Source organism: Centrocercus urophasianus, unplaced genomic scaffold (genome assembly GCF_019232065.1).
Source record: "Centrocercus urophasianus isolate 14NV4802_14NV808 unplaced genomic scaffold, USGS_Curo_1.0 seq_10, whole genome shotgun sequence".
NCBI classification, from domain to species: Eukaryota; Metazoa; Chordata; class Aves; order Galliformes; family Phasianidae; genus Centrocercus; species Centrocercus urophasianus.
The window spans coordinates 83,598,575-83,624,835 of NW_024884142.1; the positions used below are offsets into that span (position 1 = coordinate 83,598,575).

At 36.0% G+C, this 26,261-nt stretch overlaps 1 protein-coding gene across 1 annotated transcript in view; it reads right to left on the reverse strand.

Annotated features, from left to right (window-relative positions):
• The window catches only part of USH2A (usherin), a 371,535-nt gene that overhangs the window by 330,837 nt on the left and 14,437 nt on the right, over nucleotides 1-26,261 (reverse strand). The window contains exons 3-8 of the mRNA XM_042813358.1: nucleotides 11,096-11,231; nucleotides 10,023-10,086; nucleotides 6,925-7,219; nucleotides 5,736-5,920; nucleotides 2,851-3,072; nucleotides 1,508-1,601 (exon numbers count right to left, since the gene is read on the reverse strand). Of these exons, the coding sequence (XP_042669292.1) occupies nucleotides 1,508-1,601; nucleotides 2,851-3,072; nucleotides 5,736-5,920; nucleotides 6,925-7,219; nucleotides 10,023-10,086; nucleotides 11,096-11,231 (996 nt within the window). The remainder of the gene's footprint in view (nucleotides 1-1,507; nucleotides 1,602-2,850; nucleotides 3,073-5,735; nucleotides 5,921-6,924; nucleotides 7,220-10,022; nucleotides 10,087-11,095; nucleotides 11,232-26,261) is intronic.

Below are 26,261 nucleotides of genomic sequence, written 5' to 3' on the forward strand. Positions count from 1 at the left end.
AAGGCAGACATGTTGAGGACAATCAAAATCCATTATAGTTTTTTACTATCAATGATAATTGATAAAACTGTTTCATAGATATACCTGTGTTTCTCAGACCATTTATTTTTATTTTTATTTTTTTAATTTTGAATCTCAAGTAAGCACTTGTGCTAAACTGAAGGAGTTTTCCAAATGCAAACTTTTCTTCATGTGGAGGGTTGGTGTGGGGAGGGAAGGGGCACAGCAAATATTTGAGAAGAAACAGCACTGTGAGTAGTGTCCTTTAATTTTCAAACTTTGCTAGAAGTGAGTCATCAGAACTGAGAAGATTATTTTTTAGGGCATCTTGGACCAGAAATTTAAGATCCCTTGACAAGCTCTTAACATATGGTAATGTCCTTGTCACATTTACACTTAATACAGCTAAAATTGCCATCTTGAATTCATCTGGCATATACATCTGGATAGCTATTGCACAGCAAAGCAATACCAGGAAATAAAAACCTGCATAATTCATTAAAAATGATCTTTTAGTTATTTACAGCACCGTGTTATGATATTTGACACGCCATGGGAGATTTCTGTCTTTAGGCAAACAATGTGCTTTGAAAAAATAAATATGGGCATGAAATTTGGAACTACAAGGAGAAAGGAGAGGATAAAAAAAAGTCATTTGCAGATTTTGAGAGGCCAAACTAGGAAAGAGGAGAAAATAAAACCTCATGGAGCTTGTCTCTCATCTCACAAGAAAAAACGTTCAGCTTCTTCATTTATTTTTTTCTGTAAAAGTCTCATACTGAAGATACTTATTCTGGTTCTCCCTGACCAAGATCTGTAAAGTTAGTTGAGAAATTAAAGTTTTGCAACTTGATAAGTTTCAGCTACACACTGTATTTCACAAAAACCCTTATTATTGAGAAATACTGTTATTAAGAGCAAAGCAAAGCAGGAGTAAGAATGTGTTGTCTAGACTGTATCAACTTGTTTTTGTTATTTAATGTCCTGAGAATTCTAGTTCCAACAGGAGATTTAACCTTACTAGCTGCTGACTGAAAAGGCAGCATTTAGGTATAAAGCACAGTATAAAGAAGTATTTTAAGGATAGCCAAATATTATATATGACTGCAAAATATATGGATGACAATCAACATTTCCAGGCTGTCTTTAAACAAATACACAAATTCAAAACTCAATTTTCAATGTTTCAAAACAGGACTGCCTGGATCCATGATTTGAGTCAAAATATTGAATAAGACTCCCAGTAAAACTCCCATCACTTAGCAACAACCAAAACTTCTGTAAGTGATCAGCACTGCATGAGCTGAAACCAGGACAAAGGCATTAAAACCAAAATCGTTATTTGGCTTTTTTTATGCATCTGTTTTCTAAATTTAAAGCCTCCTATAGCAACTTTCCCTATGAAAATTTGGGAAACAGTAATTTACATAAGTATGTTCACATTTCTAGATCTAAAATACTAGATTCGACAGTACGTAGGTGAAGTAGACACAAAGAAAAGACTAACATTATTTCCTTCTGTATAGCTTTCCTTGATGCACAGACACTTGTATGGTTCCATCGCTGTGTCACAATTATCAGCATGGCCATGGCAATTACACCTGAAAGAACAAATAGCAACAAAGAATAACTGAACACACGGAACACCTGGAACACCTCTGATATATATATGATATGATATATAACATGATCATGAAGATAACTTTGTTTTATGAAAAAGTCTGGCTCATTTATTTGTTCATAATAAACTCAAGAGAATGTTCTTAATTACAGTAACTTACAAAAATGACTTCATTGAACACATCTGTGAGTGTCAAAAACTGCTTTCCAAGAAAATTAAAGCCATCATGTATCACAGCTACTTTTACCTTACATAATAGGTAATGAAAACTGTATTTCAATATATAATATGCATTTATAAAAGGTTAATTTTTCCACCAATGTTAACCCTTTCAATATGGCTATACTTTATGGAATCTTAACCATACCTAGCACAATAATGTAGATCACTTGACCTCAGTTAAAATGTTCAATTTTTATTAAAATAAAACCTTTATAAAGTACTATTTCATAGAAAGTAACAGTCACTATCTCAATGGCAGATCTTCTGGAGGCATCGTATTGCTTTAGAAACCACTCTTGAAATAACTCATGAAATAATTTTACTATAACAATCAAGAAGATTGTAGCTGTTTTAGTGAAAGAATTATTAAAACAAATCAATAATGAGAACATTAGCAGTGTAGGAAAGTTTAAGGACTTTGAAAGGGTGCTTTCTTTCAAAAGAATTTCAAAAATACTTACTAACAAAAATCTGCACCAGGTATTTCATGGAAATATGCCAAATTTGCATGTTATTTACAGGGCATAATTAGTCCTCTCACAAGACAGAACACATCACATACAATAAAGTTGTCAGTCACAGATAATGTAACACACTCACAGCTGTCCACTTTTAATGGACAGTGGAAGCTAAAACAAAGAATGAGCTGTGTATTACAACTGTTGAAATTGTCATGTCTATAATGAAACTTGGAAAAGCTACTGAAGTGAAGCACAAGCCATGGTTTCAGTCAACCTTCGCCTAGAGACACAGGTAATTCCAGGGAAAGGATTGCTTTTGATAGATTTCTATAGTAAGTATTAATTTTAAAATAACACGTGAGCAGATGCTTTAAAAAACAGCACAGCAATCATATCAAACTTGATGTACTCTTTCAGACCAAGTTGCATTCTTATTCATAAATGTAAAAGGAGAACAACCTCAAGAAATTTTAGGCAAGTAGTTAAATATTTTGCACAGCTTTAGCAGTTGGAGGCAGTGATAGGGAGAGTTTCAGTAACACCTACCTTCCACTGACTGTAACTTCATTAATTCCATAGTATCTATGCCTAAAATTTACCCAAGACTCATTAGTATGATATTGGCCATGCATATGAATCCTCACTCGTGTAGCTTTCACAAATTCTTGGAGAGATGGAGTATTGTAAAAATCATTGTAACCAGGTCGGTGATTTGGTTCCGGAGTAAGAACACTAAAAGTTAAATTACCATGAGAATACGGAGTAAAGCTGTTTAAATAAAGGAAAAAAAGACAAATGAAAACCAAAATGACACATATATTACAGATTCCATCCCTCTATCTTTTTTCCCCTCAGAGAAGGTCTCCATATTATGGTACTTTTTTTTTCCTCTTTAAATGGATTCTGAGTAAAGTTCTTACGCCACAGAATTCCTAGTTATCAAAATTCAAGGAAGATAAAGAAAACATACTTTTAAATGTCTGTTTTGCCCTGACTGCCACACTCTTCTCTGGACCCTAAGTTCCCTATTAAAATGAATCATCTAAAAGACAACTTCAAAATATGAATGAAGTATAACACTGATACAGTGGCATCTGCACTAAATTTTTCAAGAGTTTAATAGTGTCTCTAAGAAATATGAACTATGCTTGAATGACAGAATTTCTCCTGATGACTAATACAATTAACATGTCTACGTTATTTATCTGCTAAACACGTTAAGAAAAACTACAGATAGTTATGCTTTGAATTTTAGAGTCACTGGAATATATTATTTCATTACTATGAGTGAGCAGAGTTATAATACATCATACCTTCCAGTAAGGACAGTGGATGAGAGCTTAGTGGAATACAGTGGAGGTTCAGAATAAAACCGTATGATTAAGCCCAAGAGGAAAGACATTGCTCAGAAATCAAGCAAATGTTGAGGAAACAAGAACACAGATCTCATGCTTACATTTTGGTATGAATTATATCTCACATTGGTGTGTTTAGGCAGAGCTTAACAAGTAGAACTTGCATCCAAGAATGTCTGCTTCTTTGCATACCTACACATTAAAAATTGGCATCCACAGATATCATTTGGTACTGACATACAATATTCAAAATTAATTTTCTTCACCTCAGAATAACTCTGATCCTTTTAAGGGTAAGAACTGTAGTTAGGCTGGGTCTGTAGAGCCTTACTCTGTCTTTATGAATAGTTTCTGAATTTGTATCCCTATCCAGCTCAATGCTTAACAAAAAAATCTCAGTGGAATATATTTGTGTGCCCCTTTCGGGGGAATACTTCCTCTCAATCCCTCCACGGAAAATTAAATGCTACGCTTTTCTTCTTTGACACAGAGAGCTGTAATGGAAATGTTAAGGCTTGTACAAATAGTTGATGAACAACGGTCTTGGTATGGAAGTACCAGAAGGAACAGCAAAACTGTAAGGCCAGCATCACCTACACAAATTATCAAGATCTTAGAGTTTCTACATGCAGCTTCTTATAAAAACAGTAAAGCAAGATAAATTAAAACATGAATGAGCCTACATTCAGAATAAGCAAACATACAAAAGCCTCTGATAATTGGATAAAGGACAATGACTGGTTCCTGACTTACAGAGGTGGTACAAGATGTAGGAGGAAATAAACAGCCTTAGCTTTCATTTCCTCAAGGAAACTAAAAAGTCCATTAGGCAGTAGCTCATGATCACCCAACTATGAAGTTTTGAGCTACAGCAAGGATCTCAAAGCCAAGGTCACTTGTCCTCCAGGCCATCATAAGAAGTTCTGTCCACAAAGTACAAACGCTCATCTAAAACATCCACCAACAGCTCGGTCACGTCTTGGCACTTAAAAGCATGTGGTGGGGTGGAAAGCAGACATAGAACATTATTCCAACACGAGGCCTTCTTTCAGTACACAGAATCCTCACCAGAGTATTTACAGAGTACATTCCTTAAGTTTTAAACAAAGATTTCTATATTTTCTACAGAATTCTGAACTCCTGGAGAACAAAGATGTAGTCACTTGAACAGCCTCAGGAAGGCACTAGAAGTGAAACAGAAAAAAAAGGAAAAAAACCAATGCCTACAGCACCTGGTACTGTATTTTCTGTTTTCCAGCCAAGTAATTAATTAGCCAAATACTGTCTGCCATTTGAAATTAGGCAAGAAACAGTGAATTTGAATACCTGTAGTGGCAAAGATTTATCTGTGTATATATAAGTGCACATGTGTATAAAAATATATTTATATAAATATCATATAACTTACAATACATAACAAGTTAAAATGTTTAAAGTTACAAATGCTAACAGTCTAGTAAAAAGATTTGCAAGTTGTTTCTGAAGTAATGACCTTTCTTGGCTCACTCATGAGATTTTAGTCTTGTTCTTGCTTAGAAAAATTGAAAAGCTTAAAGTTACAATTTTGAACTTATTTCTCACATGTTTTGCATGATTAGTAGTAAGGTCAAGTGACTGCATTTTGTTCTTAAGTTTTTGTCCTCTTTTCTAAGCTCCAGAATAAGTTGCAGCCTTAGAGATCACAGAATAATTGATCAGAAGGAATACATTCATACTCCCTGCACAGGTACAACCAATCCATTATAACTGTGTCTTTCTCCACTCTATCTCACTGTTCCCTAATTCTACTGACAATAACAGTCCCACACAACACACAATTTCAGAAGTCTAGCTCAAAAATAAGACAGTCAATTGTGTCACATTCCTCAATGTCTGAAATCTGATAAAAATGACAGATGACCTTTTGGTGATCTTCAATCGAAAGGTCAGATTTTGGATCTTTTATATACCTAGCAGCCTATAATAAATGAGTATACCAAATTAAAAGATTCTATCTCAATAGGACATGGAAATGAATTGTGTCAGGATGCTACCTGTTCAGAGCATCTGTAACATGAAGATAATATCCACTCATACCTAGGAAGCTGGAGACAGTTGACAGAGTCTGGTTTTTCTAGAGATCCATTGTTATCCATTCCAAAAATACTGCAATTTTTAGCAAAATACTGCCAGTCCTCCCAGTTAAGATCATCTCTTTTTTTTCTTTCAATTCTTATTGCTTCAGGGTGTGGGCTAAAGAACTGTAGTATAATATAGAATACCTACAAGAAGAGAGCAAAGGTATGAATTGATATTAATGACTGCATTATAGATTAATTAGAAATTCAACACTACTTTATTTCAATATGACAAAAGTCTATTTTAACAACTACAGAACACAAAACCAACATTTCAGTCCACACATCGTCTTGAATTTGAAAACAGTTTTTGTTAAGCAAGCTTTTTGCTCTCTCAGACATTAGAGAGCAACGGAACTGCTGCATCAAAACTCAAACTCTTTTCTAGAAGGCCATTTGAAATTGAAATACAAAGCCATCCATAATTTATTACTCTGATATTAATTTTGACAAAAATAAATGGCATTTAAGGAATCTGTTGTCACTTTGGTATCCAGCCTGATACCTGTATTGTGCCAACGAGGATTTCCCTCAGCATGTAATGTTGAGATTCCTATGCGCCAAATCAGTTTTAAAGCTTCAAAGACCTGAACTGACTTTTAAATAACAGACTACTTCTTATTTATGTGGCCAAAACCTGCCATCACATTCTTTACCTTTTCTGCATTTATAACAAAGGAAAAAAAAAAAAAACTTAGGCGACATAACAGATCTTTTATGGCATGCTAGTGCGCTACAGACTTAAAACCTCATTTGACTGCTGTCAGTTTTATATCTAAAAGCACAAAAATTTTGTCTCCCATTTTAAGAGAAAATTGAAGTAGAGATTTACAAAAATTAAACTGAAATTTACAAAAAAAATAAAGTTAGAAGACAGCAACCATTTTTAAGTATTGATGACTTCAAACAGGATATTCACACTGTCCAGATTTCTGCTTAAAGAAACAGTTAAGGTACATAAAAAGAAAAACTCCATAGCAAGAATTATAGGGCACTGTTTCCTGCTGATAATAGAATTTTTCTTTCTGGCACCTTGAGGAACACATCTTTAAGCATAAAGTTTGAGTTTGCCAAAATTTTAAACAAAGCGAATATGAAATCTCTTCCTAGACTGGAGTAACAAATAGCAAATGTGATCCTCTTATTACCTGATACTGTCCATTTTGTAAATCTATTGTGATAGAAACACCATCATCCAGACCTGTACCATTAGCAAACACAGATGAAATCCAGGTGGTTCCAATGTCATCATCATTGATGTAATGCAGAGGATGGGCTTCTGCATCCAGTCTCAGCACTCTGTCATTAGTGGTATCATCTGCACCATTAGGGATGCAGTACCTCTGTATCAAAGGGTGTACCCGGGGATGACTTCCAGGGCAGCGGCACTCTGACTGGGTATGCAGATGAGGAAATTTTCCAGAGAATACTTCCAAAATGTCTCTGTCACAGCACATAAAGTAATTATAGACATGATAAAAAATGACAAGTGTCACCTTGTGCCTCTAGGCTCATAGATTAAATAAAATTCAACTTAGATTACTCTAGAAGCCCTAAAGCTTCTTTTCATCTCATATAAATGGGGCAATTATCCAGGAATCAGGCCACCTAGGGTCCCTACTTAATCAATAGCAAGCAGCAGGCATCTTCAGAAGGTATCCATGAAAAAGTGCTTGAGTTGCTTTCATTGTTCAACCTTCGTAATATGGAGATCCACAAATAAACAGAGCCAAGGGGAAAAAAAACTCCTTCTCAGGACATCTTCTCAGGTAGGATTAATTCAGCCATAGGTGCAAGGGAAAAAACCCTACCAATATTTAATTATGGTACCATGTCTGACTTTAGTCACTGATTTTGACTGTTCTTAAGCATCCCAGAGCACTGGCTTTTTGTGAAGCATAACCACAGACAAGCTGAATGCCTGTCCTGAAACCCTTCAAAAAGGCAGCATGAGAAGTATCATGCTGCACCCTACACAACATAGATAAAAATATTTTCCCTTTTAGCCGAGTGTAACATATATCCACTGATTTGGCTGCCCCATTCTGAGATCACCCTGTTAGATTCCTACAGCCTATGTCAAAGCAGTTGAATCACTATAGTTCTCAGCGACATTACCAATCTGAATGGACAGGTGGAAACAGTAGGCAAAGTAACAGGTGAATGACATGGGCAGATTACATAAACCTTTATTCATTCATGTCTGGTCTAAAAGGATTTTGGGAACCCAGAAAGTATGAATTTTTTAAATTCAAAAATTTACTTATCCCATCTCCCTTTCATCAGTAACAGCCCCTGCAGATCCTATAGAACACAGTTACAGGACCTTTCCAACTGCCATAGACCTAAAATAATTCATATGCAACAAAGACTTTTATTCACAGTTTATCCAACGTAAACATTCTAACCTGATTTGTGGGAATAAAACTGCATTGACAAAGTTACAAATCATTAGTTTGCAACACTTTGTAAAATACCTTATCTTTCAATTTTTAAGCTATATTCTTTTCAGTGACTTCACCTGTAGTTCAGAGCACTGTAGTTCAAGCACTGTTCCAAAAGAATATACAACCAACATGATATTCACAGTTTGGAATTCAGGTTTATATGAATACTTTAAATTCACAGGAGATCAGTTCATCGTCATGTCCTGCAGACATCAGTGCTCCTAGGAAACTACTCCACATCTTATCAAAAGATTATCGCAGAATCACAGAATTGTAGGGGTTGGAAGAGACCTCTAGAGATCAAGACCAACCCCCCTGCCAAAGCAGGTTCCCTAAACCAGGTTGCACAGGTAGGCATCCAGGCAAGACTCAACTATCTCCAGAGAAGGAGACTCCACAACCTCCCTGGGCAGCCTGTTCCAGTGCTCCATCACCCTCACCATAAAGAAGTTCTTGCACACATTCGTGCAGAACTTCCTATGCTGCATCTTATGTCCATTTCCCCTTAATTTCCTTAATTATTATTAAGTAGCCTTAAGGTCTGCAGTCACAAGTGTTGCTGTGCTTAGCCTACCCAATAGCACCACACAGACAAATAAGAGCTGACTTTTTCTGGCCAGTTTGAATTGACTAGATTAATCCAGCAAGAGCTGGATAGCAAAGGTAACATCTCTTTGTAACACACTAGGAAGGGAGGCTGGAGGGCAACAGAAATTGCAGTGGCAACTGTAATTTGGCCTAGGGGATGGAGGATGTCAAAGCAATTGGCTCAAGGCTACACGGGCTGAGGTAGAAAAGTCATTGGTGGTTTATGAGGACTATCTCACATAGAAAAAAATGAAGAATTAAGACAATACCCTCTTGGTGGTAGAGACTTGAGGGTGAGTGTCAAGAACACAGTACATGGATGTCTGATGCCAAGGGGAAGCTGAAGCTAGACGAAAGGAATCACTAAACACAGGAGCCAAGCTGGCAGTGACAAAAATCAGCATGTTGACCAGCTAAAATATCTGTCCCTCTTCTTTGGATCAGTGGTTCACTGGTTTTGGACTGGTCTAAACAGGATTGGTCCTCTCCTCCTTTCCCCTGTGACCAAGGCATTTCCCCATGAGTATTTGTGAGAAGGTGGGAGTAAAGACTGTGCTTGACAAACAACTGTGGATGCACACTGAAATCCACGACAGGAAGGTTAGCTTATCAGTAAGCCTTGCTTTAAGGGCTAAACTGTTCACAATGCTGCATATCTGGGAACAGTAGCAAACTTTACTCTCTGGAAGGAAGGAGGCCATAGAAGCAGCACCCCATCTGCAGAAATTTACGGAAGAGATTGCCTACAGCTTACAGAAAGCTCTGGGGAGGCTTGGCAAGTCTCATTTAACATGCCTAAGCTTACCAGCACATACTATGTCAGAATTATGTAGTCTATGTAGAATATATGTAGTTGATAACACCTACATAGCTTATAAGCATTGGAAACTAGAAACTGGATCTACTTTCTGCTAGAATACCTGCTAAATCAGATTATAACAGGAACAACACTAGCAAGGAAAGCATGCCCTTATTTAGAGTTTCCCTACATATACTTAACAATTAAAAAGCAAAATATACTATATTGTTTAATTTATTTTAACTCAAGACTTTGAAGATCAAAAATCATGTTTGAGTTGACACCCATTAAACTGCATCATAAGCAATCGCTTAGACATTGACAAAGCACAATACTGTGAGAAATAATTAAGTTATCTATTCTTTCTCATCACCACACTCCTAATTATTTTTAACAAAAAAATGTTCTTTACCTGTTTGTAAGTGCCACTGGATAAAATCGAAAGTCTTGCATCCTTCCAATAAACTGCTCTAAACCTAAGAAAATATAGCATAAATAAATAATCAAATCCTGTTGAGCATAAGGCAGCTTTTCACTGCTTGAGAGCACCTTTAATCCAGCACACAGATCTCTTGCACAATTACCCCCCTGAATGAAACCATCTTGGATTTGGACAAAACTGTAAAGGGCAGTAACTTTTTTTTTTTTTAATAAAAGAAGAGTGATTTATAATAACTTTATAAGAACATTTTGTACCTATCTCTTTTCTGATTAGAGAGGTGGCACAAGGATCGGCTCATTAGACAGAAGTAATGAGCCAGTCCATGTGCCACCTCTAATTAGAGAAGAGATACAGTAGGTACAACTGTACCTATCAATTTATACAATAAAGATAAAAAGTAATTTAAAATAATCCTTTAATACATTTAATAGCTATTTTGTATTCTATTTTTGTAGAATCAAAATCACAAACAGAAGCATTGAGAAACAGGACACAGAATAGCTTTCTTACCCAAAAGCACAAAAAAGCCAAGTGACAACTATGTATTCATATATATATTTAGGAGTTAGCTTCAAATTCTGCATATTCCTGAAAAGCAATAGTCAGTGTTTTTTACATTTGCAGAGCCAAGAATTTGAGGAGACCAAGAAAACATCCTGAAGCTGTTCTACAATGATCATGTCATGCTGCAGCACACATGAAATTCCAGATGTTGATGAATAACAGTATCAGGCACCTCCAGAGGCTGAACTCTAGAGAACTCTTCTCATTTTGCTAGTAGTTTACACAAGTACTGATAGAACTGAGGAACACAAAGAGTCAAAAATCTTTATCTCTGCTCCTGTCTCTAAACAGGCGTGCAATTAGAATAACCCTATTCTGGAATAGTTTCATCTATTTTCTCAAAAAACACCATAGTAAACTAATAGGAAACATTACTTCAGGGATCTGTATGTCGGACAAAGCAGAAAAGCCTTTATGTACATGCAGTAATATCTTACTTGGAATATTCTACAGCATTCTACAAAAACAGAAATATTTACCTGTGAAGCTTTGTCCAATTTTCAGTGTCCCATCAGCATTAGTATCTGCAACTGTTCCCATAAGAATCCTTGAATCAAAAGGTGTGCTGTCATCTTCCCAGCCATTCAAGAAGAAACTAATTCTGCTGTAATGCACCTATGGAATCAATGAAAATTGGAAAGCATGTGCTTCATTACAGAATCCTTTTGATTTCACTGCATGTTGCAGGTATCACTGATTAATCATAAACATTACTTTGACCTACTTGGCATCATGCCTTTATTTTTGGCACCTACTGACAGAAGCTACCTCTTTTCTCTTCATTCATTAGCAATCCAGTTAATAAGATCATTATTCAGGTGCACAGACTATAAAAATCCTACAGTACTTAAATTAAAGAAGTATCTACAGTACACTGATCTGGTAGGGAGGGGGGATAGAGAAAAAAAAAAAAGAGAAGGGTCTGTTTCACAAGGTACAAGACTGGTTACAGTTCCTTCACCACTTTAGGCCATAGGCACATGCTATAGCTGTCAGAGCTCTTCTCATACACATCAGCTCATCCAGGCCTCAAGGGACCATCTACCACACTCAGGATAACCAAACACAGCACATCTCAGCCAGGCCTTGAACACCCCTCCAAAATGTCTCCCTGGCCCCAGCATGTTTCTTATTACAAGGGCTGAAGGGAATGGTATTGGAAACTGGCTACATCTGCTTTACACCCAGTGGGAAATTCTGTTACATCAATGGAACCCTTGGCTAAGAACGAGTGCTCAGTCGGCACTCCAGGGTACTGTTTTCTGCAAGCACTCCCTGCCCTGCCAGTTCATTTTAAATTTGAGCAAACGTTCATAGAAATAGTTTATGGCATTCTCCCAGCTTCACAAAGTCAAATGATGCTGAGCTTTTACAAAATACTTTTTTTTTTTTTGCGTTAAAAATCCATATTTAAGTTACATAAAATTGGGAAAAGTTTGCTAACATGGAAGTCTTTCAGTCTGGCATTTTACAGAATAATTTAATCGCAAAAATATAGGGATAAGATGAAAATAAGTCACAATGGGTACAGTTATCTATCTGTTAACTATGTGAAATACTGAAGCTAACTTCAACTTACTCAAAACTTTTGAACTTTATTGAATAACTCTTAAATTTAGTCTCATTTCAGGAAGCAATTTTTTTGCAAAAATGAAATTGCACGATTTTAACCATATTTAGCTTGCATGAAGCTTATTTCACACAGCAGCTTGGTAGCCTTTGAATTGTGAAGCACTGTTTTGTTGTTGCCGACATAGAATTTCAGTTCCATTTTGCTGACATGCATGCCTAGTCAATCATGTCCACAGCAGCCAAATAAACCTGGAATGCTTCAGCCTGCCATGATACCCACTTTAAACAAATAAAAATAAACCTGGAATAATTGCTTCCAGAAAACTAGTAGATGTACGAGAACAAACAATGTATTAAAAAAAAAAAAAAAACAGAATAACTTGTGGCAAAAAGAGAAGTTGAAAACTGAGTACCAGTTTTAAAACCATAATAAAAGCACTCAAAATGGCTATTCCAACAATAAAGCATTTCAAATTTCAGACCAAGATAAACAGACAATTATCTATAAATAAGATCATCATCATCAGTGCCTCAGGCAACATGAGCATATAAGTATTTTAAGAAAGAAAATATGAAATGAGATAGGGTTTCCTGCTTGTTTTGTTTTCCTTTAGGTTTCACATCAAATTGTACAGATTATTTTTTTTTTCCTCTTAAACCTCACTTTCAAACAGATACATGCATGCTGAGCTTTATTGCTGTTTCCACATTCTGTCCATATTTTCCAAATCTAGACAGGAAAATTTATTGTCCTTCCACTGATGGAAATTTGAAGGCTATTACCATAATTACTAAGCGATGAGATTTGTTCTAGAAGTTACTGCGTGTGAGTTTAACCACTCAAAATACATCTCTCTCCATTTAAATTATTCTTTATGTTGACACATCAATGACCTGAATGCAACATTTTTTTAAATTTAATTTTAATTCCAAACCCTCTAAACATCTGATGTCCTATTCGCAAGATCCTACATATATGCGTATATGGTGGTTGCACTGCATTTTTTTTTTCTGCATCACATTTTTTACAGCCTGTTACTGTCATTTGGTGTTTGACTGTTATCATCATAAAAGATACAGGCTTTTCTACTTTGTTATTTGCAGCATTATCTCATGTTTTACAACATCTTTGCACAACATGCCCGCACGTGAAATATAACTAGTGAAAAGTTCTCAGTGGTATTAATGCATAAAAAAAGAATGTGGTTCCATCTCTACTGTCTTTACCCAGCCAAAAGCTGATGAACAGCCAATTTTCCTTTATCACATTAGCACAGCCATGAGGGAAACACATTTGTTCTAGTCAGCTACACTAAAGATACTATTACCAATCTAACATATACATGTTTTATATCAGCAGTATTCTCAGAGTATGAGGGAGCCAACAATATATTAACACTAGCATGACAGTTTATTTAAGAAAAGAAAATTGTCTCTGTAGAGGGACAGAAGTTAGAAATGTATGGCTAAAGCTCAGTGTCACTGGTCTAATAAAGGTAATAATTCTTAAGCTTTCTTTATAGCAGGTAACACTCCTGTGGCAGCTCTGTCATATCATTCAAATAAAAATGTTGTCTTTTACAAGTTTAAGAGTATCTTTATTTTTAGCCAGATATGAAGCATGTCTGATTTCCTGTTTTCACTGTAAAACATTCGTAAATGGAATTCAGAAATGGGCTCACTCACTCCCAACAGCTCACCACAAGATTACCACCTCAGCTACAGCCTCTGCAGGACCCCATTCTGCATCCCCCCGTAGTAAGCAGAGTGCTTGCCTTCACACAGCCCCTATTAAAATTAGCGGGACTATTTATGGCTTAAGAGTGACAGAATTGGGCCCTAAACGATCAGGTATTTTTACTTGTTGAAAATAGGTGATTAACGACAATTTTAAATCTCCCTCTCCCCTCCCCCATCAACAATCTCTTTATATTAAATAGGATTTAGAATAGTTGGGTTTAATATAGCACATCCCCAAGGTAGCCCTAAGCACTTTACAATGCTGAATTGGATATCAGTAGTGCAGTGACTGTGTAAGGCAAAGGCAGCAGTCATTATGCATTTGGCAGTAGCTCAGTGTAATGATCCCCCTGCTGGTTATTAAAGGGGGTATGAATATCTGACATGGGAGGAAAATGTAGGAGGGAAGCCATGTGTGGGATAAAGAAAAAAATCCCAGTGGCTCTCCGCTGTGGGAGGAGAGGAATATCTCAAAGTTTGGTGTCAGTTTAGCCTAAGCAAAATAAGAATGAAGGTTGGCACCAAGTCTGCTGTTTGATGTGGTTATTTAATGTCTTCTGACCATCAGCATTGAATTGCATACAATATCACGGAAATAAAAGACTAATTTTACTAGTATCTAACTAAGACAATGGGATTATTCCCCTATTGTCTTCATAAATAAAGTTGTATAGGAATTTGCCCTAAGAGAATGAGATGAGACGGGTAGGAAAGCACTGCCTCTTGTTTGCTGCAGAGCACAATACCAGAAGTCTGGAACTCCAAATCTCTAATCCCAGCTCTGAAACCATCTCTCCCTCTTGGCTTCTCCATCTGTCAAATACTTCACAAATCACCTCATGGGAAGGTAGCAAGGATTAGTTACTAAGAAAAACTCAGTCTGCAACTACATTAGCTTCTGCCTGTGCAGAGCTTAATACCAATTTCAAGCAATGGAAAATCCATATGATGATGCACTGAGATGGTAAAATATACACAGTCTTTCCTCTAGTAGCACGGTTGTCATGATCCAGAAGAACTTACAAGATGAGAGGTGCTGGGCCAAAGCCAAAAGCAAGTTCATTTAATACATTTGAAATGAAGTTCTTTGAAGGTCCCTGTTCACAAGTCAATTGCCCTTTGAGCCAATTCAAACCACTTATTTCCAAATTATGTCTAATCCAACCACTGCCTACCTAGGGAGAATTACCCTGATGGGTCACCACAGTGCAAAATGAAAAAAAAAAAATCAGTGAAGGACAATCTTCTGTTTATCAAACTAGACATGTACAGCAAAGGCATTACAATCATTTTCTCATCTGAAAATGTACTCATGGAAGCAAAATAATGAAAATTAGCTTAAGTGTTGCCACTTTCGATCTGGCTGAGCAATAATGGAAGAAAAAAAAAAAAAAAAAGAGTATTTTCATGTATTAACTAATTACAGAAACTTCCACTATATTGCAGCAACCTCATGGCAAAAAAAAAAAAAAAAAAAAAAACAACAACAAAAAAAACACTACAATCAAATCCAGAGCAGTTGTACAAGCAAAGACCACGTGACTAACAACAGCAAAAAGCAGAAGAGGAGCATATGGGAGAAAAGTAAGGATGAATGACATTGCTTCCAAATACTCTTTGGCTCTCAAAGCACTGGCAGGTCTAAGATTTTCTCAGCCTAACATGGTTTCTATACACTTAGTAACTTCTCATTTTCATCAATTTAAGTTGCTGTTCCTTGAATGCAGAAGCTGGTAGTTACCAAAGGCACAGACTGTAGAGATTGATTGAGAAATTATGGTGGCTGTTTTTCTTTTTTTCTTTTTCTTTTAAATAGAACATAGAATTTCAGTACAACCACTCAATATGCCTGGCAAAAGAAACATCACCTTCCTTATTAGTATAAAGGTAGAATAAATTTGGGGTCTCAAGTAAATGAAACAGTTATATGGATCTGGCGCACCGCCAGCTCCCCTTTTCTTTTCTGAGCTATAATTATTACTTTTCAGTCCAAATCAGTTTGTGAGAATTCCAGGATGCCAGTCTATACAGTTTGGGCTGTCAGGTAATAACATACACATTAATTACATAACAATAACTGTGCTTGATATCTGGATTAATTAAGCATCAAACACTTTTTACTTACACAAATCATCCTGTCATTGAAATGGCCTGTAATATACATATAAAAGCAACTGAGACCATTTTAATCTCACCTATGTAGAATCAAATTGCATCATTTCAGGTAAAATAAATGGAGTGAATTCTCCTTCAGCAGACACTACATTCTTGCATCTGTATGATTTTCCCATTAAAAAAGTCCTAATACTGTCTACATGTTGTACAAAATTATTTCTATTGATTAAACTAGCAAGTAGAGATGTGAAAAAGAGTCCTTAACGCACCATTGTCTAATAATGCAAACTACCAAAAGCAGATTTCCAAATCACTGAACAGATATCAGGACTTTACTGCAGTAACTGATACACAACCAACAGGGGAATTAGTCTCTTCCTTAAATATTTGAGAATTTACAATTTTTCAATGATTTAGAGAGATACTTGTTGCTTTTTTTTTTTTTTTTTTTTTAAAACAAACACAATATTACCCATTAGGTTATTTTTCCTATTCTAATATTTAATTGCCTGAGAAAGATTTTTTACAGTGTTTCAGGTAAATTAAGACAACTTTCATCTCTTTTACTGGTTAAATATACTTTTTTTTTTTTTTTACTCTTACTCATCATAGCTTCTAATAACCACAATGTACAATTTAAAGTTTCTTCTCATCTACTGTTCTAATAGTTAGATCACAGCATCTAACAAGACAGATGAAGAAATCATATGGATTCCTTACCACACTGACAGGCCACAGATGAAGGAGCTCCACAATAGAAAGGGCTTTGACACCAAAAATAAAAGCAGCAAAATATTTTCCAGTCATTCAAGCCAAATGATACCAACCATAGCCTATTTAGTTTTCCAGCCAATTAAGTGATGCCAAACACTTCAACTGTAACTTCAGTTCTTAAGGCTATTTATATCACCAAAGAAAGTCTCAGATGGCAGGAACAGGAAAGATCGACACAGAACAAACAAGGACCAAACATCTGTCATTAGATAAATAGAAGAAAAAGGAATGTATTCCAGTGTTTGTAATGGACGCCGCTATTTCCAGACATGATGAAAAAGGTGCAGTTCAGGAAACCACAATATACACCACACACCAAACTGTATCCTGGTAAATATTACAGATTTGTAAACTAAATCTGGAGGGAAAAAAAACTTGCTAATTTTTAAATTATAAATGCAAATTTAGTTAATTGCAAATGCAAACAAAATTCTAAAATTAAATACAAGCTAAAATTAAGACCTGCTTCTCTACTGAGAAAACAAGCAAAAACTGAACAAAAGCAAACTGTAGGGAGAAAAAAAAAAAATCTGCATTAGCTTATCCTTTAAATAAGCTCTATTTACACATCAATGAGTTTCTCAGAAATAGAAGTTTATTATTATAAAGACAGCCACACAAAATTAAGAATTTTGAAGTGCTTTATGAACAGCAACTGAGTAGCTATGCAATTTACCTGGTAAGGCATTTAAAAATGTTCCATTTATTTCCCAGAACAGCCAACAGGCAAGAAACAGAAATGACCCCCTGCCCTTACTTGCTATAAGACCTTAAGCGTCTCCAAAGTGACCAGAGCTATACAGGATTTACAAAGATATAAATGAAAGCAGAAGTTAGCATAAATGATTTGCTTAATCATTCAGAAATAATGAGGAATCTGATTTTGACAGATCAGAAGAAGCTGTGACTCACATAGCTCAAAAATTACTACACAGCATTCAGTTACAATTGTTCACTTAATTTGGCATGGTCCTTACAAAAGTTGCTTCCTAAGCACAGCTTGCTCTCTTTTAAAATAGTCAAGATTCATTAAAAAAATGTGTTTTTTTTTCTTCTAAACATATTGCAGATCTGTTGCAACAAGAACTTCTTCAATGAGCTCACTATAGAAACAGACAGCGTATTAACACATTTTCTCCCAAGGTGAGAAAACAGATTAAGGTTATGGCCAAAATGACAGGCCTGTGGCTTCCTTGAATACTTTAATAGAGTCAACAAATCAACAGTGGTCACCAATGACAACAGATGAAAGAAGAAAATAGATGGAAGGGAATTAGTGATGCTGCTATAATAGTGTAATCAGAAACTTGAACATAAAAATCTTTTTCACCTTCAACCTGTCTAAATATGCTCTTTTTGCCTGCTTATATAAAGATATACAGCATATCCTACCATTGGGTGACATGTGGGTTCACATTTTTACCCTGAGAGAGCACATGTGAATCAGAAGTATAACAGTTAATAGAAGATGCATTAAGGGGATTTTGCATATCAGAGAGACAAGACACATGGTGGGTACTTCAGTATTTTCTTTCATAATTGCAAGTCTTCCTCAAGCTGCAGTTACAAAGTCTGCAACGCAATTTTAATATTTGCAGTTAATTTTCGTAAAGAGGAAAGGTCAGTGATATTGACTAAGGAATACAAAGTGGACAAACGGATGTTTTGTGTTTCACACTGTGTGAAACCATTAGCACAAATACAAATCTATCTTATGCCTCTTTTCTATCTATTACCTCTTATTCAAGCAGAGATAATGACAAAGAAAACCACCACATCTGCCTTTCACTTATCATTAAAAGTTGAGCTATGTGCTCCTAATCTGGTACATCAGAAATGGCAGACAACTTTCTACCACATTTTAATGCTTTTCTTCACTGAATAAATTGCAGGATCTAAGTTTTTTGAGCATCCTTCTCAAAGGAACATTTCCCTCCTCCTAGTTCTGCCTCTTGGCTTTCTAGTTCTCTTTACTATACTATTTATTGATTCTTTACATTATTGTTTGTTTTTGTTCTCCTTTTTAGCTTACTACATTCACATTTAACTTTTTCTAAACATAAATAAAAGACAGATAGGAACACTGTATGTGCCCACCAAGTAAGTATTTTTCTTACAAGTACTATAAAAAATAAAGTTTACCCTAGAATTCCTGTATGCTTCCCAGACCTTCAGATAAGCCCCCCATCAGCCACTTCATGACTACTTTGGTAGATAAATAGATGCAATAGTTTCCACAGCTCAAGTTCCGCAGCTGTGTCAGAACTCCACTCCACATGGCTGACCAGCACTAGCATACAAGCTGCTTGTATAATCTGGTATTGCTTCTCTCCTTACAATATATGCCACATGCAGTCTAAATGAAGTTTAAAACATCAGCTGAACGGATAATTCAGTAATAACTTCTATAAGCATTACTACACTTCTGAAGTGTAAGTATATTTCACCAATCATAACATTTGCTAGGAATGTTTGGGCAGATGTATTTCTTCCACCAAAATCTATAGTAGTCTTACCCCTCCCCACATCCTCTTAGAGCCACCTATAGAGAATTCATTTTCAGTCTTTTGCTCTTCAAAATTTAATTTTCTATTTGGACTTAAAATGGAGACAACAAGGGGTGTTTTGCAGATCTAAAGCTTAGCAAGAGAATGAATTAACTTAAAATAGGTAGATGTATAGATGATAGATGAATAAATGTAGATGAATGTGTTAGGGTATCCTGACATATCTATAATTGTGTGTGGACCTCTGCATAGTGCTTAACTTTAATCAGACTGGTGGCATTTGTGAATCTGGTCACTCTTTCTCTCACAGTCTGGATGTGATCAAGCTGAGAAGGGGAGTACTGCCTTAAATAGCCATTACAGTTCCTTAGAAGCTTTACGTCTTTGATTTTCGCCCACTATATTCCAGCAAAGAAAATCATGCACACAAGTCTTATTTCACCTACTAGTGCCAAATTAAATCACATTTCTAAATAGAACTCTGCACCTCCAAGCAAGCCCAGACCATCCATCCCTCTGTATTTCAAGCATTGGAAGCAGCCTGTTTGCAAGCTTAAAGGAAAGAATATACGATGATAGAAGTAAGCTACATCTATGTTCTTTCCATAGTAACATTTTTCCCACATCCTTGGTTCTCAGGCTAAAGAGCATTGTACAGGAAGAAAACAAAAAGGTCTTGAGCCATTCAGTAACTTAAGTAACAGTGCGATCAGGGAATGTAGTATTTATAAAGAATGCTCATGGACACATTGCTTTTTTTCTGACCAGTCATTTTTAAAAGGAAATTATACCAATATAATTGTAGATTGAAATTCATTTTTTAAACAGTAGATAAAAATACAAACTTAGCTCTGCTACCCTATCACCAGAGCTTTTCAAACATGATAATTTATAAAGTATTTTTTTGTTCACTCATGTCTGATTTCAAGGAAGCTGCACTCCAAACAATCACTGGAAGAAGGAGTAAAAACTCTAAAATTGACCTTTCTTCACTTATTTAAGCTCATAGAAAAATAAATGGAAAAATCACCTGCATCTTTTACAAACAGCTACTGAATTGGAAGTAGGCAGTAACAGCACACATGCAAGCAATTTGGCATTAAGTAACTGAATTTTCTTCAAAATCAAAAAAAAGGCTTTAAGCTGACTAGCAAACTGCACAGAAAAACGTTCTGAAATAATTCAGAATTCAGTCCTTCCTCAGTATACTGCAAATGAAGCTTCAAAATATTTAAGTTTGCCATGAGTAGGAACAAGGTAGTAAGTGAATTAAACTATATATTAACCCAGAATATTTTTGGACCGCAAGACCAGACCTGGAAAGAAGCTTTTCTTTACAAGATTTATAGAGGATGCACATACATCTGTACTTGATACCACGCACAATCTTGTTGCAGAAACAAGAGGATTTTAACTTTCACTGATATAACAGGGCTTAGTAACACCTGTGTTGAATTGTATTTTCCTGCAGACCAGCAAACTGCTAGAATATTAAAAAAAAAAAAAAAAAAAAAAACCACTCTAGAAGGAATAACCTTTTCATCTTTGGTTTTATCTTCTACTTTTTTTTCCTGGTTTTACTCTTGTTAATAGACTACAACATATGCTTTTCCAGGAGTTCCAAATAAGAAATCCACAACTAGATGCCTTTTGAAATTAAAACTGCCTGAATGGTTAAAAAAAAAAATACCATTTTAAAAATACTGGAATTGACTCATCACAACATTCTGTCCAGAGATAACAAGTGGACTGACTAGTACTTCAGCTGTGAATTTATTTAAATGTAGACATACACATGCAGTATTAGGAAGGCAAAAACAGGATATGAAATAAACATAAGGCATCAACTCTAAGCTCACTGTCAAGAGTATACCAAGGCTTCTAACCACAGAGTTCAGCTGAAGGTAACTATCTGTCAAATGTAATCTGTGCAAGTGAATATACTTAAGCTGGCACTATGAATCAACCAAAATTGCTTTGGTCTTATTGACATTCAATTGCAAGAAGTTGCAGCTCATCCAGTCCAATAGACAGTTTGACAACACCAAGAGTGCTCCGGTGACAGAAAGCTTTAAATATAGATGCAACTATCATCATAATACACAGGGAACTAAACTTTATGATCCCTCATACCATCTTCAAAAACTGGTCAGTCAGTCATCAGCTGGCTGCCATAGGACCACATGGTCATTGTCAGTGGCCATAGTCAATTTTTGCAGTTAACAAATCACTGTGACATATACGCACACACAAACTGACTTGCAAAAAAAGTGCATTCATTCTTTCATCACTGTCCCATTAAAGCTCTCTGAAACCCACTTTTGTCATTAACATCTTTGTTCAGTTACAAAATAAATTTTATTTTCAAGTTTACCTTTTAAAAAAAATAAAATGCTTGCTTTTGTTAAGGGCCTGACTTTCAGATCCTATAAATTAACTACAGCTTAAGCTATAGCATTTTACATCTGCTCAGATTCAGTTAATACAATCAATTTACTTCCTCACAGCTATTCTCTTGCAGCATTTTTTCTGATAACACACGTATATGGGAGGAAGATGCTGGAGAATAGAATGAATGCTAAGTCCCAAACTGTGGATCCAGACATTTTACACAAGAGAAATGAATACCACCTGCAACTCTTACTTGGTTGTTTAATGTTTCTTTCCTAGAGAAGTTCATCTACTTCAGTAATAGACGCTACAGAATGTTTTTGTTTTCAAAGCAACTTGTTTTGTATAGCCCCATTGTCTACTTGAGTTGTTACACGCACCTACTTGCTCACTCCTTCCCTCATTATACTACGAATTTAAATCATCCCAGAGCTGCAAACAAAGGAGACTGAAAGAAAAAACATCAGTTACTTCAATCTTGAAACTGTGTTTAAGGGGATGCAGAATGCAAGTACTAGGATGGGGGGTGAAAGTAGAGACTCATACATGCTCTGAACACACAGGACAGTTGTGCTTATGCTCTGAGAAATCAAGTGTATAGAAAACCAGAGACCCAAAGAAAAAACTTCATCAGGGGACCACAGTGACTGAACTGTCATGAAACAGAAGGGCTAGAGAAGATAAAGGGACAGCAGAAGAAATGCTAAAGAAAGCGAAGGGGAAGGAAAAAGCATAGGGTCGGGAGGGGCAAGTTGTCTCTTTGCCTTTCCTTCTTTTGCCTCAGGCCCATATCGGCCTTTCCTTTTCTTGACTTAACTGGGATGAATTTTAATTGTGGCCTTTCTACGTGTTTTATACACTATGTACTCTCTACTTGTGTGGAGTGGATTTCCCATTCATCACAGGATTGCAGGCAAAAGTCTCAGGAGCATTTTGCTTCCCTTCAAAGTTAGCTTTGCTAAAAATCAATAAGTTTAGGGCTGCTTTCTCCATCTAGTGTATACTCACCCCATGACCATTTCAAATGTCATAATTTTATGATCATTTTTGCTCCCTCCACATACAGATTTATATTTGCAATCTTTCCACTATGATAATGATTGCATACTTTTTGTACAGATCGTTCCTATAACTGAATAAAATGAGCAACCTTACAATAAAAAGTGGAGACATGCTCTCTTTTGCAGTTTTAACACAATTTTAACTAATCTCTAGTAACCTTTCCTCCTCAATACTCTATAATTTTCCTTCAAATTAAAGCTCTGGCTTTCTTGGCATCTTAATAAATATTTTTCATTGTTTCAGCATTTTTTTTTTTTCTGATTTGCAAGTCAAGCACAACAGTCAAGAATTACAGCTACATCAAATTGCCTTTAACTTGTATGCAAACTACTGAACTTTAGGGGAAAAAGAAAGGGGGGGAAGCTCCACTGCAGATTAAGTATCATCCTTCAGCAATATTGTTACATCTCTTCCAGCTTTATATTAACTTTCTCTTCACTAGAACTCGGTATCTTGGCATTTTAAATCCCTCTTCATTTTCCTGGTTGTCTCTCTTATTCCAATAATATCTTTCTTATCCTTGAAAACATGTCACTCCAATTCAGCAGTCTTATTACATATGCTCCTAGCATTTGTATAAAAGATATTTAGCTTTTCTCTTTGCCCTCCTTTACTTTTCTTTTTCACTATCTTCTACAATGTTAATCCCTTCTCAACGGGAAATGGTTTTCCTTCAATCCAAGTCTTTCTTTTTGTTCATAGATCCAGCAGTTCAGCTTGAACTCCCTGAAGAACAACATACAACAAAAAGTAGGAAAAAGGGGAAGAAAATGATGGGACCCTGGGCTGCTCCTGAATCAACTAACTTTCTGTTCAAGAATAAGCCATGTATTAATACCAACTTGACCCCAAACAGTGAAATCAGAAGTTAACTGGAAAGCAGAGTGGCCCAGTTTACAGACTCAGACAAACTATAGATATTTCATAAATAAAGCCTTGAAATTGGAAAAATGTAAGTAACAGCAAGCAGAAAGATTATCAAATAAGAATCATGTATGTCATTCATTCTTTGGACAAGGGTAATTTTAGTACTGTTACAAACTGAGTGATACAACCCCCAGTGCCAGTTACCTGATAAACAAGGCCAAAGACAAAGACAGATCAATGTGAAAAGAGATTTTGCAATGGTCTGCATTTTTAAAGAACTAGTATTTAAATAAGTAAATATTGTTTCAAAATGTTGAATTGGAGAGTACTGATCCTTCTGCCACAAAGTACACATTCCAATTGTGGAATGGCAGTCTTCATTTACCCTTTTGTGGGTGAGTATATCACCGGTACTGTTAAAGTACTAAACTTTAAAACAGCTATCTACAGATCTGCTCCTTTCTATCACAGCCAGCACTGTACCACTAAAAATTTTCCTTATTTTGTGTCAACCTTATTAGCTCTTATTTCAATCTATTAATGATGCCTTAATATGGAATAAACATATCTTGGCAGAGGAGTGGGGAGAACTTAGAGGTCAAGATTTCAAATACAGACTTCATAGAAAACTAAAGGAATTCACAAATAAGCTTTGCTCTAATTACTGTTGTAACTACTATTTTTACACATAAAGGTGTAAAAAGACTCAAGCATTGCAAATGAGTTCCAAACAATAAAGTATAATAAAAGGATCCTAGTCATCAGATCTGAAAATACACAGAATTGCTTTCTTGCTCAATAATGACTATTTTCCTGAAGTCATAGAACAAGTCCATGCTCCAAGGATCACTATAGTAATATGAGTAGAGACATATTAAGGATTTGACAAGCTTCTTTCTAGCAGCTAAAACAGTTACATAAAATAGACTGGCCAAAATTAATTGAAACAAAATGTCTGGCTTAACATTTTAGATCATCTCATAACAGTGCACATTTTTCTGTGCCCCCTCCGTTAAACATACAGTACAAACAGATTCTGAATTTTCCTGAACTACTTGTAATCATGTAAATTAGGGATGAGATGTAGATGTCAAATGAAATGTCCCTTCTGAATAAAGTCTCTGTGCTGCAATACTGAAAGAATAAGCAGAGACCTGCACAAATGAACAGAACCGTTACTAACATGTGATTGTTAACCCCGTACCGCACCATCAGCTGCAAGTTAAATTCTGGTCTTTTTAGTTGCCTACATGTGGAGAATTCTGAACCACCTTGAACTGTTCCATACTCACACTGGTAAGCCACTCCCAGATGTGATGCAAGAATGCACTGCTTTTACAGCACTTGAACAACTATGCTAGGATGGACGGTTGAAATCCCTCTCTCTGCCTCTGTAACTACTTACATAATAAGAAAATAAGTACCCTTCTCTCTGAACACCTCATCACAGAAGTTCAATATATCCAGTTAGAGGAAACATACAATTTCTGCAAATAAGGTCCTATTTTCTCCCTTCAGAATTAGATTTGCCTTCATGATCTAGTATCCACAAAATCTAGTATCCACAAAATTGTCTGATTCCATTTGTATTCCTCCCAAACTTACTTCATTCCCATTCCTTCTATGTCCTGCTGTCTTCCTTTCACTGTACTGTAACTCTCCAGCACTTTTTGATAACAGGTCGCCTCTAGTTTTGTGGGTTTTTTTTTTTTTTTTTTTTTTTTTTTATAAGTTAGCTGCTTTTCTCCTAGGTTACTAAGCATTTCATGAAAGCTGTGAAGTAGAGATCTAAATTAGTAGACAAAACCTGATTTCAGAAGATTATGATTTGGTAGTCTATCCTTGAAAAAAGCTAAAGGAAGAAGTCTGTGCAGCAGCTCCCTCAACCACATTTTACTGCAGATGAGCAAGGAGAGAACCAGGGAAGGCTCCTCAGAAAGTTCTCAGTAGTTTCTTGTGTACCTTAACATACAGGCCTCAAGTTTTAGCACAGAAGGTTCAGAGAAATTACTGATAAACAGTAGATGAAGCTGTCAATAAGCACAATTTAAAGAGAAAGTCCTTCAAATACAATAAAGCACTCCTGAAATTCCAGCAAAAGAGCCTATAAAGACTCATTAAACTGGATTGCTGCTATGAGCGATCAAAAAGCAGCAGATATAGGAAAACCTATATGATTTTCAATTAGTGGAAGAGACTAAAGAACAATGCAGAAGTTCAAGTTACAGACAGTATGTGACCAAGTCTTGGAGCAATCATTCTCACAGTCCAGTGAGTCAAGTCAATATGACTAATTGTCAGTTCCCTACTCATGAACTACTTGCTGGAGGATCTTCTGTCTTCATGAAGAATGGTCTGTACTAAGTGATGATATTCCAGGATAAAAATATCAAGCTAGTCTGCACTGAAAAGTATCAAGCACAAACACATCAGCAGTCCCCTTTCTGCGTATAGCAGCAAGCCTCCAGTTATTAACAGAAGGCAAACCTGCATAAACTCTTCATTTACACAAGATTTCCAACGTGGATGCACCTTGTGTTACCTCCATCTTTCATATTTAGTCATACCAAGTAGACATCACTAACTCCAGTCTCTCAAAGTTGACTTGCTGTACAAC